At 29.3% G+C, this 18,202-nt stretch overlaps 2 protein-coding genes across 6 annotated transcripts; one reads left to right on the plus strand and one right to left on the minus strand.

Annotated features, from left to right (window-relative positions):
* The first annotated feature begins 15 nt into the window (after positions 1-15).
* Positions 16-3,033, plus strand: LOC124949359. Its single transcript, XM_047494307.1, has 4 exons — positions 16-842; positions 924-1,042; positions 1,116-1,296; positions 1,814-3,033. Exons 1-4 carry the CDS (start codon positions 138-140, stop codon positions 1,988-1,990), a joined length of 1,182 nt encoding a protein of 393 aa, XP_047350263.1. The 5' UTR covers positions 16-137; the 3' UTR covers positions 1,991-3,033.
* Positions 3,034-3,361: 328 nt separating this feature from the next.
* LOC124949360 (CD151 antigen-like) lies at positions 3,362-18,165 on the minus strand. 5 transcript variants are annotated; one of them, XM_047494311.1, is made up of 8 exons: positions 17,634-18,059; positions 14,517-14,626; positions 13,786-13,877; positions 11,177-11,354; positions 5,952-6,143; positions 4,143-4,316; positions 3,868-4,029; positions 3,362-3,798 (listed from the first exon to the last, which is right to left on the minus strand). In XM_047494311.1, the coding sequence occupies exons 4-8, from the start codon at positions 11,294-11,296 to the stop codon at positions 3,652-3,654; spliced, it is 795 nt and encodes a 264-aa protein (XP_047350267.1). In that variant the 5' UTR covers positions 11,297-11,354; positions 13,786-13,877; positions 14,517-14,626; positions 17,634-18,059; the 3' UTR covers positions 3,362-3,651. The 5 variants fall into 5 exon arrangements, with proteins under 5 accessions (XP_047350267.1, XP_047350266.1, XP_047350265.1 ...); XM_047494310.1 differs by having other exon boundaries at positions 14,517-14,631; XM_047494309.1 differs by lacking the exon at positions 14,517-14,626 and having other exon boundaries at positions 18,014-18,165.
* Positions 18,166-18,202: the final 37 nt, after the last annotated feature.

Genomic DNA, 18,202 nt, shown 5'->3' on the forward strand with positions numbered 1-18,202 from the left:
GTAACTTAACATGTTCGACGGCAATACATTTCGTATTGTCGAAATAGATAATAAACAATCATGTACACGTGTAAATATCTACTAGGAAGAAAAAAAGAAGTTAGAAGAGAATTAGATATCATCTTTTTATTCGTAAGATGGACAATCTTGAAAGAATTCGACTTTCAAGAAAACAACGGAGACTCTCAAGAAAGTGGTCTTTGGAGACTGATGATAATATAGAATCAAATCAATTGAAAAATGAAACAAGGAATGATATTCACGAATTAAAGGATAATTCGGAGGATCAATTGGAAGTATCAGAAGAAAATTCTTGGAAAAATGAGAAAGAAATAAAACAATTTCGTCAAAGTATGCCTGAGAGAAGAAAGAAAAGAGTCTTGAAACGAGATAAAACGTTGAAGGTCACTACTTCTGATACAACTAAAATAAACGAAATTAAAAAAGTTAAGGAAAAAGAAGTTCTTTCATCAACTTCGAGTAATACTCGTCGTTCCACCAATCGTTTACATCACAAGTCAAGAAAACGTATACATGATCCATCGAGTAATATTGAGATACCGATCACAGAAATCTTAAGAAAGTATGAAGAACCTGTACCTCCAACTCCATTGACCACTGATAAGATCTACATTCAAGGTGATAATGGCTTTAGCATGGTTAAAATTATTACCAAGGAGGACGATCGAAGAAACGTTTTAAAATTTTTATCTAAAAGTCGTCTTAGTAAACAAATTTATTCATCTATAAGTATAGCTATAATAGCTCAAAAATTGTTTAAACGTACAGCATTTGTTTATCAAGGTCTTTTAGGTGGAATGGCTTTAGTACATCTTACAATGGTGTGAGAATTGAAGAATTTTTAAATAATTACAAGGAATATTGTATGATGTAAATAAGTTAATTTTTTTTCTTTTTTCCAGATGCAATTTTTCTTTGACTCCACGATGAATTTTATCTCGAAGTATTCTCACTTTTCCGAGATTTACTGTAGTTTATTTTCATTGCTAATCGTACTTTCTGTTATCTCGACGTTCGACAAGTTCGTATGACTAATAATATTGTAATTGTTTATAAATGTTCTTTCAATAATTTTAATAATTTCTTTTCGAAAGATTTGATCTAGCACGCTTGGATGTTGATCAATTAAAAGACATTTTTAAAGATTACGTTGTATCTGCCATAGCTATTCCATTGTATTTAACAACATTATGTTTGCATGAAACATTTGCAAATGTGGATGATAAATTAACGTTAATACATTATCAATATTTTAACAATACCTCATGGAATGATGTGAGTTTTATTTGATATAAAAATATTTATTGAAATTTGAAAAAAAAAATATATATATATACAGGATGATAAAAAAGGCTCTTAAAAGTTTATAGTATTCACTGATGAGTAAAAAATATTTAATTAACATGGATGCTAAAATTAACCCTTTCGATGTAAATTAACTTTTATTATTTATAAGCGTTCGATATCGTAAGTGAATCCCTTAGCAACATATTGAATATACACATAGTCCATTATTACGTTAATAATAGTTTTTGTTTATTTTCATAATAAACTTATCTCGGCAATCTTGAATTGATTTTTAAGTAAATTCCTCTGTATACATTTAATGTTGCCAAGAGGCTCCTTACGATATCGAACACTTATAAATAAAAAAAGTTAATTATATTGAAAATAATTTTAGGATCCATGTTAATCGAACATTTTTTATTCATCTCAATGAGTACTATAAACCCATAAAATATTGGACGCAACCCTGTTTTTATACAGGTATTAAAAATACTTTAATTTTTAGACCATGTATATGGAAGAAATTTTTGATGAATTAACAACTTGGAAGAAAGTAAACATATCCAAAGATTTACTTGTCATACTAGGTTGGTTTTTTGTGGCAATTGGGATAAGAGAGGATACTTTACTGATTCATCTTGAATCAATGCAAGGATCTGCAAAAACTACATATATAAAATAACATTTTCAAAAGGGTATCATTCTTTGATGATAAAAAAGAAAAATTAAAATTTTCAAGAACATTTTCCATACAAGTGGATTGTGTTCTTGTTTCTCTCATTTTTTTTTATATCTTTTTTAAAACAAGATTTTATCTTATAGTCACAAAACATTGCTATTTTTGGATTTATTCATAACAGAATAGAGCGTTTGATATGTACAATATGTATAAAGTTAAGCTAACACTAATGTTTAAAAGATCGTCTTATTACATACGAAATAACGCAGTAAAAGTAAAATAATAATAATTATTATATTATATATGGCTGTACGATAAGGCTATACGATAGAAATCGTTTTTCTTTATTTTTTTCTGTATTTTTTTTTTTAAAGCACACATATCGTATTTAATCGTCAAAGCACTTTTGTTTCTGTATCGAAGGTAAAAAATAAGAAATTGGAATAGATTATAAAAGATGATTAGCACAGAAACAAATAAAAAGCTATAATATGTATATGTATGCGATATAAATGCGATCGATGATTTTGTTGTCATGTAAACTATTTTTCTTCATACAGAGAAAATAAAATAAGCATTTGTTGTAAATATAACGTGCTATATATAATAATGATTTTTATATATTCGATTTTTTTTTAAACAGATAAATATATAAATACATAAAAGATCTCTCGTTTCCTTAAATTTTATTCTCTACTTGGCACGTTGATGAAAAAAGAGAGAAGATGAAATTTATTACTTTTTGTTTATCTTTCTTACTCCTTTCTCCCTCTCTCTTTTTTCAAAGAAAATAAATAAAATCTTTTCATTAGACGAAGGCACTGTTTTAACTGTTTCGCAATTATTTAATAATAATTTAGGCCAACTTTTAGGCCTATATTACGTCAACAATCAGATCTTGTTTATCCTAAAAATTAAACAAAATACAAAAAATTAAAAAAAAAAAAAAAATAAAAACAAAGAAACTTGTTCGTAGTTCATAAATAATCGAAAATTCGTTCTTTTTTTTATTTTAAAGAAAATGTTTCTTTCGTAAAAAATGTCCTACTTCGTTTTTTAAGAAGCTAATAGATATCGAAAGATATTTTACGATTTTTTATTTTCTTATTTTTTCTTTTAACGATATAGAAATGTGAACGATTTTAAATAACAGACATGTAAAAACATGTAAAGTAGAAAAGAGTTTTATAGATTCAACTAAGAGTTTCATAGATTGGACGATCCGATAGGCAGTTATGGTTACAGCGAGTTTATTCATTCCTTCTGCTCAAAGTACTATAATAATAATAATTATAATAATAATAATAATAATAATAATAATAATAATAATAATAAAATTAAATAAACAAAAATAAACAAACTTTTTTCTTTTTCTCTATCTCTATCTCTATCTCTATCTTTTTTTCTATCTCTTTTTCTATTCAACTATCATATTGGTCGTACAAAAATTGTTTTAAATTCTAAGTGAAATTGCTAACAAATTTGAGCAGAAAGGATCGATGATCGAAGATCAATTGGTCCAAATAAATAATTTCGAAAAGTTTGAAAGCGAAGTGTCAATTAATTTCGCTTTGTGTGTATGTGTTATTTTTTTTTTAATTCTTTTTTTTTTTTGTCATTTCTCTTAGTCGTCAGAATTGTTGTCTTCGTGAAAAATGGCATTGTCAATCATCGAAATCGTGTCTGAGTTTGATATAGAGGCACGAACCAAGAACTATACCAAAAAGTTCAAGGACGGATAGACCAAGACCGACGGCACCAAGAATGATCAGATGATCCTTGGTCGTCTCAAGAAACTTGTAAATGCATCCCTGCAAAAAGGAAACATCAAAATGTCAGCTTTTCGTTAAGATCGTTTTCATATCGCTGTTATCATTCACCGTATATTGAATGTTAGACGGATGATCTCTCCTCCCGCAAAGTATTGTCGGTGTTTTGCAACAACTATCAGGCACGAGGCTTCCATTTTTAAGAACTTCTTCGTCCTTGTGCCATTCACTGACCAACCAATCCTCAAACCGAAGAGCACCGCAACATTTAAACTGTAAATCGTTTTAATCGAGTCTTAGAATTCGTAAGTTTTTGATTTTTCTTTTCTTTTTTTTTTTCGATGTAATAAAAAAAATAAAAAAAATGTTCAAAGATTGATACTCACTTCCTTTTGCATTTGATCGATTGCAGCAGTTTCTCTCGATCTTATGGAATAATTCTCAAGGAAGGTTCGATTGAGATTCATCTTCAATTCTGGACCTACTTGTTCTTCGTAGAGACGTGCCAATGCGCCTACTCCTGCCTCTAATACGAGGACTGCCATCACGATGAAAACATACTGAGAACGATCAAAAGTGAAAGTGATAGATACGTATATATATACGCATACATACATATATATATATATATATATATATATATATATATATATACATAGGTATGCATATGTATGTCATTAAATTTATTCACAAATAAGTGATATTATTAGCAGAAAGTTTATTACAATAATCAAATAACTATACGCATTAGAAATTCTGATATATATTTACAAATTAAATTAATTAATTTAAATGTCGTTGTAATCGAGGCACTTATAATTAAGAAAGTATTATAATTAAAATTAAAATTAAAATTAAAATTAAAATTAAAATTAAAATTAAAATTAAATTTATTTATAAATCTAACTAATTAAATATTTATGCAAAATGGAAGAAATAGAAATTCTTATATTAAAGCATTCTATTTATTGATTCGACAAATAAATTGTATATATATTTATTGTAATTTATGTAATTATTGTAAATTTTTTTTCTAATAATGTTATTTATTTACGATCCATTAATACTATTATGGTAACAACAAACGATCGTTAATTATGAAACGTTACTTTTCCAGTATACATCTTTTAAAATAGCTATCTTTTTTTTCAAGAGGAATATTACAGTAAAATAAATATCATTATAAGTAAAAAGTAAAAAGTTAACAATAAAATAATATAACAAAACTATAACAAAATTTTTCAAAATGTAGAAACTTGAAATTCCATTTATTGATTTGATTGATAAACAAGTATTTATCTCAATTTATTGTAACAATGTCACTTATATACAAATCAATCCATTAATATGATACTCATAAAACGCGATATTACTTAATAGCAATCGATTAATTTACGAAACATTATTTTTCGAGTATACATTATTTAAAATGGCCGTATTTTCTTCAAAAAAAGAAAATTACAAGATTCGATTCATTAATTACGTTTTCTATTTTCACGTTCGTTATATCGATTTGGTTAACGAGCACGAACAAAAATCTTAATTGACTGTTCCTACATGGTAGAAACTAACCAGAACCGATAAGACTCGCCTACGGCGCATACGATATATGTAACTACATGGTTTCGCGTAGGCGGTGAAAGGGATCGCGAGTAGAATCGCGAATGGAATCACTAAGAAGGGAGTAAAACATGATTGTATGAAAGACTGATAAATATTGAATCCTCTGCTTCGTCTTTATCATTAACAATATAGAGAGATCTTTTCTCTTCTCTCAATGATGATAATAATAGTCTTAACAATGAAAGCACCTGTTATGTTAAATCGATTAAATAATTTGAAAAAGAGACGAATGTAGACAAGAAAAAAAGATAGAGTGAGTGAATGAGTGAATGAGAGAGAGAGAGAGAGAGAGAGAGAGAGAGAGAGAGAGAGAGAGAGAGAGAGAGATAGAGAGAGAGAGAGAGAGAGAGAGAGAAGAATAGTAAGGGTCAAGACCATGTTCTACAAAAACAGAATCTTTTATTATAAATCATCTTTATGGTTTAGTTCTATGATAATGATTCGCTATCTTCACTTTTGTTTTTTCTTTTTTTTAATTCTTTTTTCTATATCAATATAGAAAAAATACATTTGTAAAATAGAGAAATAAGTGATAATAATAAAAAATCTAGAAATTGTTTTGAGTGACTCACAATTAGAAGAACGCATCTGTTTTCTGTGGTAACCCCACCACATCCTAACCAGCTTCCAACAACAGCCAAAATACCTGCGACAATGAGGGCATAAGCGAGACTTGGATATGTCGACGTTGTCATGAGAGATATGTAACTGTGCTTCGAGACGACCGTCCAAATGCCAATACCGCCCACCACAAATCCGGATAACTGTAAAATAATGATACACGTATGTTGAAATTGTATGTATTAAACACGAGTTCGAACAAATTCGTATTTCCCTTGATTAATTTATTTTTGTCTATTTATATAAGTTTATACAAAATATGTTAATATTAATTTATAGAAATTATATAAACTTTAATTTTATAAATATTTAGTTTAGGATCTTTCTTTAAATCCTTGAAATATTTATTCTCCCTTTAAATGTTTAGTTTAGAATCTAATTATGTAGCTATGTAAATATTTAGTTTAAAACTTAATTATGAGTGCCATTTGAGAAGTTTTTGTGATTTTACTGTTTTATTTTCAAATGTATATCTGTATCTTTTATTTAAAATTTGTATCTATTTCATTTTAAGAATAGAATTTATATATTAACAAAAAAAAAAAAAGAAAAAATAAAAAGAATAAAAAGAATTTTTCAAATTGTCGTAATATATAGATACATACAAATAGTTATTTTATATACAATTATTTAATTTGAAAATAAATTTTTAATTTATATTTTATATAAATTGTAGGCAACACAATTCATAATTTAATTTTATGAAATTGTTAATATCTTACAAATTATCATATATTTACAATCGGCTATCTATTAAACCATTTTAGTTGGCATTTCTTAAAAAATTGTTTAGATCTAGAATAATTTATTTTAATATTTCTAAGATGAAAATTGTATACAACTTTCGTAGATAAATTATTTAAATATAACATACAAGCATTACCTTAAATTATAAATTAATCCTTTGCACTCTAATTATTTCCCTAGCTCGTTGCTAGTTCTACCTTTAATTTAATTTTTTCTGCTTTTGATGCATATCATATCTCCATACATGACGTACATACATCCATATATATATATATATATATATATATATATATATATATATATAAATACGCACGTATATATATATATAGGTTGTTTATAATAAAACGCTCGAATTTTATTATAAAAAGAATCAATTTCATTCTGGACTTTGAAAACAATTTTTTAATAAAACTGATTTCTACATGTTTGTTTTAGCAATTAAATTAAGTATTATATTATGATGACTCAAGAGTTCCAGGAAAAAAGATTGTCAAAAATAATAATAATAATTACAACACCCAAATACATATATACTGTTATAGAAATCAATAATTCTGGATGCATATACGATCACAAAAAATTTTTAAACGCTCCATAAAGAAACAGCCATGAAAAAAACACGCTTGATAACAGACCGAATGATTTCCTATTCGTAATCAGAAATAAAGTCTGAGAAGACAAATAGAAATAATAATAACAATAACAATAACAATAACAATAACAATAATAATAACAATAACAATAATAATAACAACAACAATAACAATAATAATAACAAAAACAACAATAACAACAACAACAATAATAATAATATTAATAATAAATGAGTAAGTAAACGCTCCACTTCTCTATTTCTTTCTCCTACTTATTTAAAAGTTTTCTTGAAAAGTTAAAGAGACTGGGATCAGTCATTTTAATAAAAGACGATAGTCTAGAGTCCCTAGCTTCTTCTCGAACTATATAGGGAAAATAGTAGTTATATCGCAAGATCGAGAAACAAAATTATGAGCGTAACTAGCACGCGAGCTGTCCACGCTCGTTCATTCAAAGTACTCGTGTCCTGAGAAACCTGAAAATCTCGCTTAGACTGGTTTTCTGGAATTCTCTCTTACGGCCGGTCTTCCACTCTACAGCTTCGAAACGCCTCCGCAAACGCCCCCGCAATAGCTATCGCCTTTATCTCTCTCTCTCTCTCTCTCTCTCTCTCTCTCTCTCTCTCTCTCTCTCTCTCTCTCTCTCGCTTTTTCTCTCTGTCTCTGTTTATCTCTCTTTCTTTTCTCTTTAGATGCATCCCAGACATCATCTAAACGCTGCACTGAGAGCACGAATGTTAATCCATCAATGACAGAACTTCCTTTCAGAAGTAAACTTCTACAGTGAGAAAATTTGACTATGTTAGTTAACATTTAATATTTACCAGATGTGTCTAAGTATTACATAATATTGAGATTTTTCTATGTCATACAAGAAATAATTTGATAATAACAAAACATATGCACTCTATAACGGTATATATATATATATATATATATATATATATATATATATATATTTAATTACTGATATATATATTAGTAATTTTGTAATAAAAGAAAAATTGTCTGGAAATTCGCAATATTATTCTGCTATTTTTTCACAATATTATCATTTATTATTTTTAAATTAATATTATTTATAATATTAATAGAGTATCATAATATATAAATAATATTATTTGTATTATTAGAAATTACGAATTCTATTAAAATAATATTAATTTTATTTAATTCTTTTTCTATCAGGGCTAAATAAAATTTATCTTCTTAAATAAACAAAATTCGTTTATCGTAAAAATTATAGAAGTGTGATATCTAAATGTAAAAATTATAAAATTTATATACATATTTCAATGATTTAATGAATATAATTTTATGATAATTTTTATCTATTCTCATTCCTATCATATTTCTCAGTACAATGTATAGATCATCGATATAAATATAACGGTAAAGTAGTGCACCCACTGACGTAACGTAAACATTCTTGCGTTTACGCAATTACGAAGGCAAGATTTTCATCTACTTCCCTTGCCAAAATATGTCTGATCACGTCCAATTTTAGGCTCTCCTCATGAATATACATAGAGATGTCTGTATTTGTGAGCAAGCGTTTCTATGATACCTATAGGAAATTTCAACTTTCGGTGGACCGATTCTAATCAATAAATCGATTCCATTTAATTAGATGATTGATCGTTGAAAATTTCAATATGGAAGTTATTAACAGTCAAATAAAAATAAATTGAAAATCATTATCTATATATAGATTTTTCTAATCTTTCTAACGTACACATTAACCCTTCAATGCGCACATGATTTATTATTTATACAAATATTTTCCTTTTTTTAAATACAAATATTTCCTTTTCTTTTTATACAAACATAAATATAGTATATATATATATATATATATATATATATATATATATATATATATATTTTGATATACAAATATTATACAAATATTTTCTATGAATATTCTGTATGAATATTTTATATATGCATATGAATACTCTGTATTAACATTATAAATAATTATATACAAATTATTAAGTAAATATTAAAATGAAAATATATCTAATAAAAAAATATAAAATTTAATAAAAAAATAAAATTATTATACATTAATAGTATAAGATTTATTAATATAATATCATTTCACAAGTACATATTTTTATGGGTTAATCTTACGAATCTTCTTCGACTGGCTGTCTTAAAGATTAGATGAGGATATAGAGAATGGATGGAAGAGAAATGGGAGGGAGAAGACGAGTGAACGGACCAAGTTAAAGGTGGGTATCCATTAGCATATGTCTAAGGAAGATCCCTTCTCGGTGATAGCTAGTCCCTTATTTATAACGTAAGGACCAATGAACCTCTTCGTCGCGTCGCGTTCTCGAACGTGGGAGCCGATAAGGTAGATATAAAATGTCGAGAGAGAGAGAAAGAGAAAGATAGAGAGACTTCGTATATGTATCGTATTTTATTATATTTTTGTTAAGTTATAGTTATAGTTTGTTAAGTTTTTAAGTTAAGTTATAGTTTGTTAAGTCTTTTTAATCGTCTTTCTATTTTGTATTTAATCTTACCTGTTTTTTCCTTCATTTATTTTTACATACAAAATTTAATTTCGAATCTTCCATGTTTTTTTGCATACAAAATATATTAAGGTTGATTTTTTTTTGCGTGAAAAAAAATGTCTTAAATCTGATATTTATTTTTTGCATAAAAAATTTGTTTCATTTTCCCTTTCGGCAGAAAATATTTATTAGTTCTTCTTTTTTATCAAAAATTTTTGATGAATCTGATCTTTCATTTATTTTCCTATACAAAATTTACATTCGCTTTTTTTGTTCGTTTTTGCATATAAATATTAAGTTTAATCTTTCGCTTTTGCTTGGAAATTTTCTAAATACGGTCTTCTTTGTATAAAATAATTGGTAACTCCAAATTTTATTTCTTCCTTTTTTTTCCATAAAATACTGGATATCGTTTTCATTTGTTAGATGATATATTTATTTATATAAGATGAGAAATTTGAAATTTGAAATTTCGCGGCTATTCGAATATTATGCAACTTTCTCGACGTTTCGTAATTTACGCATTTGCATAATTCCACATAACGATGCGTAGAGAAGCAATTGGAACGTTCTAATGCAAAGCTTGGCAAATGGCCGAATACTATTCGCAGAGGTGTTTCATGGAACTCGTTTGTCGTGGAATATTCTCCAAATGAAATTCAAATAGAAAATCGAATATTGATTTTGTCAAAATTAGAAAAAAAGTTTCATGAAAGTAGTTTTAAATTCAAGAATCGATTGGTCGATCGCAATGATGTATATAAAATAAATTCTAGTTCTTTTCCTTTTTTTCGTAAAGAATTAATATTTGCGAAGAGCGTCATTTGATAAGTTTGTAATAATTTCTTTTTTGCATAATAATAACATGTATAGAGTGGTAAAAAAAAGTCTAATTGAAATGGGTCCTAAAATCAATTCATCAAATATCAATTAACTTTTATTATTTATGAGCGTTTGATATTGTAAGTCCCTTGACAATATATTAAATGTACACAGAGGAATTTGTTTAGAACTGCACTAGTTCAAGGTTGTCTAGATGTTTATTTTAAAAATAACAAGAACTATTACTAATGTAATAATGGTAAATATATATATATATATATATATATATATATATATATATATATACACACATGTACATACATATATATGTATATATGTATATATGTAATGTATGTATATTATATATATGAGTATATACGTAGTATGTGTGTGTATGAAATTATATTTTGATTTTTTCTAAAATAAAGAAATAATAAGGAGTATAGATTAATAGATCTAATCTAATGACTATGAAACGCGAATACTTACAAATAAGACGACATTGTAAATATGTAAAACATATTTAAGAAAATTGACTGAACAGCATCCGTCGTCTCTAGTTCTTAATCTGGAAGAAGTACCAGGTAATCTTTCAGTACTTTTAGCCATCCTCGATCGATTTGGGTCGAAACTTGTCACCGAATCGATCGTCACCTCATCACCAGCACTACAACATAAAAGAAAGAGGGAACATGTTAGGTATGATGAAATAAAAGAAACATTTAAACGAACGGAAGTGATAGGAAACTCTCTATCTACTTATTTTTATGATGATTTTAAGACTTTGTAGAATTCATAAGTGTCAAGTAAAAAAAGACAGGAATAGAGAGAAAAAGAGAAAAGAAAACGTAAAAGGAAAGAACGTTTTCTTTTTAAGATGGGATCATGAAAGTATCGAGAGAAACGAAAAGGAAAAGGAAATGAAATAGGTATGACTCGTACGCCCTTTTGATACGTTCCTTTGTTACCGAAACGGTTTGGAACACGAGAAAGAAAAGGAGGAGGGGCGAGGAGGGGAGGAAGAGGAGGAGGAGGTGGCGGAAGAGGAGGAGGAGTAGGAGAAGAGGAGGACGAGAAAGGGGGAAAGCTATAAACGCAAGAGGTAAAGGTATATTAATACGTTTTCTAATCAAAGTGACAATAAGTAATAACTGTTAAGTAATGTAAACGATGATGAAACACGTCCGGTCGAAAATTAAAAGTACGTGAATAACTTTGGCTCGCTACTGTATATAAGTTAGTTATAGCTATAGCTATAGATGACGATGATGACGACGATAACGACGATGACGACGACGACGACGACGACGACGACGACGACGATGACGACGACGATGACGACGACGATAACGACGACGATAACGACGACGACGACGACGACGACGACGACGACGACGACGACGACGACGACGACGACGACGACGACGACGACGACGACGACAACGATGATGATAATTAGGGGCTCTGCGTTCGATCCATTCCCATCAATTGCCTCGCACGTTGAACGGTGCCACGTTCCCAGCCTAGATATATCCTCATTTATCCCAATGTCCTATACGTATACGTTAGACAGTCAATTTTCCAATCTAGTCAATCATCCAATCGCATTAACCTTGTCGGTTATTCAAAAACCCCCGCTTTGCTTTTTATTGCTAGGTTCCTCCTGACTAGGTAGAAAAGACAAATTTCAAAAATAATATACCTGGCCAACAGTCATGTCCTGCCTTTTATTTTTTATTTATTTTCTTCTTTTTTTTCTCTTCATAAACTACCACCTTTTCTATTTAATACTTTCTTCCATATTCTATTTTCTAAACGTTAAGATTTGAAATGGACATTCGTGGTAATGAATGAGTGCTCTGTTTCATTGAAACGAACGAAACTCCACAAAACAAGCTTAGATTATGGTAACGGACGAAGCCGAGTTAAATAGAGCAACGTTAGATACATGTACCGTTAGAAAGACGGAATCTCAAATTAACGTCGTCGTTATGCTTCTGCCATTTGCATGAAACACGCCTAACGTAAGTACATCTTTTCTAATTCAAACCAGTTCTCATCTTCATTGCCACATACAAAATATTCATATTTCTTTTTGTTTTCTGTTTTCCTCTTTGTCTTTTTTTGTTAATTTTTTTAATTAACTTTTCGTTCTAATTGCTATGGGATAATTTTTTTACGTGATATTGCAAGCTATGTGACTTTTTCATTTTTATCGATGTCTCTTCACTCTAGATGAATAATGCTCCTTCGAGAAAAGTATACCTATGTTATAACATGAGAAAAGAAGAGAAAAGGAAGAAAAAAGAGAGAGAACAGAAAAGATATATAACTGGATGAACGTGAACGTTCCAACATTTTCGTTGCTCTTATTACGATTCGTTCCAACGTAATATATCCAACACGGTTTATCGATGATTCCTTATCGCTGGATGTAAATTGATCGACCATCTGGCTGTTCTTTAGAATATGTTAGGCTCAAAGAAGCCGAAGGACGAATAAAAAATCGGAAGAAGGATAGATACATGAAAATTTGTTCATCATTTATATTATTTTTGATAAAGAAAAAAAAATAGTTTTAACAAACCCAATATACAGGATGTTAAATGATATAATCAAATATATTCCACCTCATTGATTCTATAAGTAAATATTTCAAATAGAAGTTGTTAAGTTTTGAGGAGATAATTTAATATGTATTGCAGTTATTCCATAAAAGGCGCTGTTGTTAAGATATGAAAATTGTAACAAAAAATGAAAAGATAAAAAGATACAAATATACACCGTTGATCTGTATTAATATTTTCTACGATTTTTGTTAGACTTGAAACATCAATTTTCATTTTAAAACAATTGTTATGACTTTTATCATAACAAGCGCTCTATTGCAAGGCGAGCAGTGCCATTGCAAGGCGAACAGTGTCATCTATGAAATAGTTGTAACATATTATATCTTCTCTCTCCGAACATAGCAGCTTTCATTTGTAAACATTTGTTTATAAAAATAAACAATAGAGACGGAGATATTTGGTCATATTGTTTAAAATAAGATATCCTTTAATTAATAAAATAAAAGTTATTAGACAATGTTCACTTACAATGTGTCATTGGTGAATAAATTCGGATCGATTTTCGGTATGCATTTCCATTTAAGAATCGTCGAAGATTTTCCACCGCTTCCTAATTTCTCCTAAAAAAATTAACAAAAATTAATAAAAATTTGATGAATGCATCAAATTTATGATAGTGATATCTTGCAGTATATAAATTATATCAAATACCATATACATATAGCACATAAAATAAGCAAAGAGTTAACAATGGACTAAAAAATCTAATAAATAAATTTGATTTTTCAATTTTGATATAATATTGGATATTAATCGCGTCGATATATATTTAAGAATACACAGTCGATTAATTTATAGTAAATAGAAACGTAGATCGTAAATCAAAGATCATAAGACGATCAATTCATGATTTAACTCTTTCAACTTTTATGTCGAGTCAGACTAGATATTGTTTAAATGAATTTTGTAACAATTTTTTTTATTATAAAATAACACATTTTCATATATATATCTAATAAATTAATATATATATCTAATAAATTAAATTATGTATGTTTCTTCTAAAAAAAAAGAAAGAAAAAAAAATTAAAATACAAAAGAATTCTTAATGAAAAAACAGAAAGAAAAAGAAAGAATAATACTAATAAAGATCGGAAAGGGTTAAGAAGGATGTCAATATACAACATCCGTTCGTGTTACCACTTCACAAAACACACATACGTAGACGATATTCAACGATATTCAGAGAGGATATTCACCTCGAAACATTTAAGTACGTTTCTCTATCCTCTCTTTCTAGTTTCTCTTCGTCGTTCTCGCCTCAATATACTTAGTACCGCAACAGGTAATCTTCTTAATCCTTTTTAACCTGTCCTGAGAGTCCTCGTTTTTGAATCGTTTATATTAACAAAGTAAATTACTCGAATGAGAATCGAATAATTTTTTCGCAAGCAAAACGTAAACAAAACGAGATAGATAGATAGATAGATAGATAGATAGATAGATAGATAGATAGAGAGAGAGAGAGAGAGAGAGAGAGAGAGAGAGAGAGAGAGAGAGAGAGAGAGAGAGAGAGAGAGACAGACAGAGACAGAGAGAGACAGAGAGAGAAAGAGAAGTATGTGATCATACAATCCGATCCTTTACACGTTCCATCACAATTATGTAATATTTTTAACCAACATGGAAAAGCTATCTTCTCTCTTAGGTTAAAAATTTCAAACGAAAGCTTGGTTACTTCATTCGATTATGCCAATCGACCTCACTTTGCTCGTACTCGTTACATATTATCACGATCAATCTATTCAATAAAGCAGAGGTCACAATACGTTCGACGAGCAAAAGGAAACTCGACTCAAACTCGTCCGGAACTGTCGTTCTCTAATTTTATCTATCTCTTTCTCTTTATATTCTAATGTATTACTTCTGTTACTTCAATTTATTTTGCATGTTCTATTCCTCCCTTATACAGGATGTACAGGCTTGTCTAAAAATTCTCAGACGAGTTAAAATTTCCTAGATAATATTAAATATTTCTTAAACTTCATTTTTTCGAGACTTTTTAGATTTATACTTAGGCTTGCAGTTAGGTTTGTAGTTTTACAAGCTACAATCTAAAACAAAACTTCATCTAGAATGTCCCGAAAAGGAGTAATTGATTTTTAAAATTACCTAAGATTTTTTTTTTAACTCTGTACTTCTCATATATTAGATCTATCAAAGTGCTTTGTCTGCCTTTTAACTTAAAAAAAAAAAAAAATAATAAAACAATGAAATTGTATTTTTTATAAATATTTTATTAATATTAACAACTTGAAATGGATACTTCATATATAATTTATATATATGTATATAAAAAGTCATTAATTTTTTATAAATTCATATAACACAATAATATTTAAATTGATCATCCTTATTTACAGATAAATTTGCAATACCTAATACTATTATCGAATAGATGAAGTAATAAAGAAGTGTGTAAAAGTGTTAATAAAATCATTTTACTCTCGTATCGGGTTCACGAAGGAGTTTATTAAATAAGAGCAGAGGTTAAGAAGTGGGCCGAACAGATTGCATTTCACGAACACTGATTGATCTCTCAGTCTCGTTTCGATTTATTTCTCTCACTCCAAAGAATTAATTCTTTGAAGGAGATGACGATAAAAAAAAGAAGAACAAAAAATAAAGAAAACGAAGGTTTGATAATGGAACGTCGAACGTTAGTGACAGTTACAAAAAAAAGGAAAGACTCGAAGTCCAATAGGAAATAGTTTTCTTTCTTTTTGGCAAGGAAGTCACGAGAAGAAACGGTAACTAATAACTCGAGATCGTGACTCACGACAGGAATCGTAATATAACAGCCAAGATCATGGACATTGGCCTCTAGATCTTCGAAAAGAAAAAGAAAAAAGAAAAAAAAAAATAACAGAAAAAAGATTACTCATCTTCTTTTTTGTGCTCGTGCGTGATCTTAAAAAAAGACAAGAAAGTTTGCACATTCGAGTACGAACGTAGAACGAATATAACAGTTGAATAAAAAAGAAAAAAAAAAAAAAAATAAATAAAGAAGGAAAAAACAAAGCTTTTTTGAGAAAATCCTCAAATCTTTTTTTTCATCTCTTTTTATTTATACGACCTTAGAAATGGCGGGAAAAGTGTGAAAGATAAATTCAAACGTGAACCAGGAAAGACGACGAAAGAAAAAAGACAAAAAAGAAAGAAAGAAGGAAAGAAAAAAGAAAGAAACGAAGTTCCACGATATACCAAATATCATTAATTGGTTGACTCGTGTTGCTCGAAAAGGAGTTTTTTAATTGGCGGTAGAGAGTCTAAAAGAAAGGAAGAGAAGGTAAAGGGGCACTAACCCAGCCGTCCGTATAGCTCGACGATGTGAATTTGCATCGAACGAGAAGAGTAGTAAGAGTGATCTCCATTTAAGGCTATGATTCGTGGATCGCGGCGGCGAGATTTAAAGCATAATACGGAGGTAACCGTGATATCGACAGAGTCCTCGTTTATAGGACCTCCCGCTTACTCGTCGAACCTTATTAGCTTAATTAACGTCCGCTTCCGTTCGGCCTTTGAATCTGATCAAAACTTTTCTTAACTTAACGAATTAATTTGACATTTTCTTTTTTATTTTTTTTTCTTCCTTTTTTTTTTATCTCCCTTTCATTTCTTAACTCTACAAGAAGATAATTAATTAATAAATGTTTCGTAATGATATTATATTTGAATTCTTTAGTGATTGCGATTCGTTTCGAAGAAGAAGAAGAAGAAAAAGAAATCTTCCATTCAAGATAATGAGTACTTATCATCTTAACTTGATTCATCACAAAATTCATATATACTTATATCTTATGCGAACGTTATACAAATAAAGATCTCATGGAAAGGTAAATATTTGTAAGAGAACATACAGAGAAAGCGTTCGTAAAAGCAGCGCCAAGCGGTCTATTCATTCAACTACCAATAGCATATGAGTTACGTAGAATACAGAGAGAAGGTGATTGGTCAGTTTAGAAAGACGATATCGCTTCGAAAGAGATGCGCAACGCGCCTCTCTTCACACGCGCGTTTCTCTTTCTCTCTCTCTCTCTCTCTCTCTCTATATATATATATATATATATATATATATATATGTACATCTTTCTATCTATCTTCCTATTCTATTTTATCTTTCACGTAACGTCTACGATCTACGTCATAAAAAGAAACGTATCCAAGGTTCTGAAAGTCAACTATTTTATCTCGTGACTAGACTAGAACGAGGACAAGGACGTAACCGGTAAAAGATGGAATAAAAACAAAAGAAAAAAAAGAGAAGATTCTTCCGTGATTATACTCGTTCGAATAAGTACATTGCACTTACTTACCGAGCAGTTGTTGTTTCTTCAATTCAAGGAAATGGATAATGTAACGGTAAGACTGTCTTATTTTGTTTAGGCAAGTAATGACAAACGAAAAGAGTTAAAAAAAGATAGTTCTTGTAAGAAATAATGCTTTCTCGTGGCTCTTCTTGCCACGCATGGCACGAAAATCGGCCGCGAGATCGCGTAATCGTCGCGCGTCGGACCGCCGACCTTCGAAACTTTTTTCTTTCTTTAGAAAAAATAGCACGTGTAGAAGGTCGAAGTTATTATTTATTTGAGAAATGTCTTTAAGGAAGAATGTAATAAGCAACACGGTTCACAATGGCAATGACGTTTCGAACGACGACAACGACGATGAGATAATACGAAGCAATGAAACAAACCTCCTATCTCGGAATCTTGAGCGCGACTGACGGACTCGTGGCGCGCCGGGTTCCCCTTCTCCTCCACCTTACTCTACTCAAAGCCGATTCCGTTCTCTATTCTCCCCACTATTACCGTGTACACCGGCGCAATATTTAACTTCTTCCTATAGCGTTTATCGAGATATCAAATACTGCTTTGCTAGTTAT

Source organism: Vespa velutina, chromosome 5 (assembly GCF_912470025.1).
Source record: "Vespa velutina chromosome 5, iVesVel2.1, whole genome shotgun sequence".
Taxonomy (NCBI): Eukaryota; Metazoa; Arthropoda; class Insecta; order Hymenoptera; family Vespidae; genus Vespa; species Vespa velutina.

What these genes read in the sequence shown, in the direction of transcription:
- LOC124949360 (XM_047494309.1), bottom strand. Translation starts at nt 11,296, where the DNA reads ATGGCTAAAAGTACTGAAAGATTACCTGGTACTTCTTCCAGATTAAGA. An exon ending in TTTACAATGTCGTCTTATTT is followed by an intron (nt 6,144 to 11,176) that starts GTAAGTATTCGC and finishes ATTATTTTACAG; the next exon opens with TTATCCGGATTTGTGGTGGG. An exon ending in TCGATCAAATGCAAAAGGAA is followed by an intron (nt 4,030 to 4,142) that starts GTGAGTATCAAT and finishes AACGATTTACAG; the next exon opens with TTTAAATGTTGCGGTGCTCT.
- LOC124949359 (XM_047494307.1), top strand. Translation starts at nt 138, where the DNA reads ATGGACAATCTTGAAAGAATTCGACTTTCAAGAAAACAACGGAGACTC. An exon ending in GTTATCTCGACGTTCGACAA is followed by an intron (nt 1,043 to 1,115) that starts GTTCGTATGACT and finishes TCTTTTCGAAAG; the next exon opens with ATTTGATCTAGCACGCTTGG. An exon ending in ACAATACCTCATGGAATGAT is followed by an intron (nt 1,297 to 1,813) that starts GTGAGTTTTATT and finishes TTTAATTTTTAG; the next exon opens with ACCATGTATATGGAAGAAAT.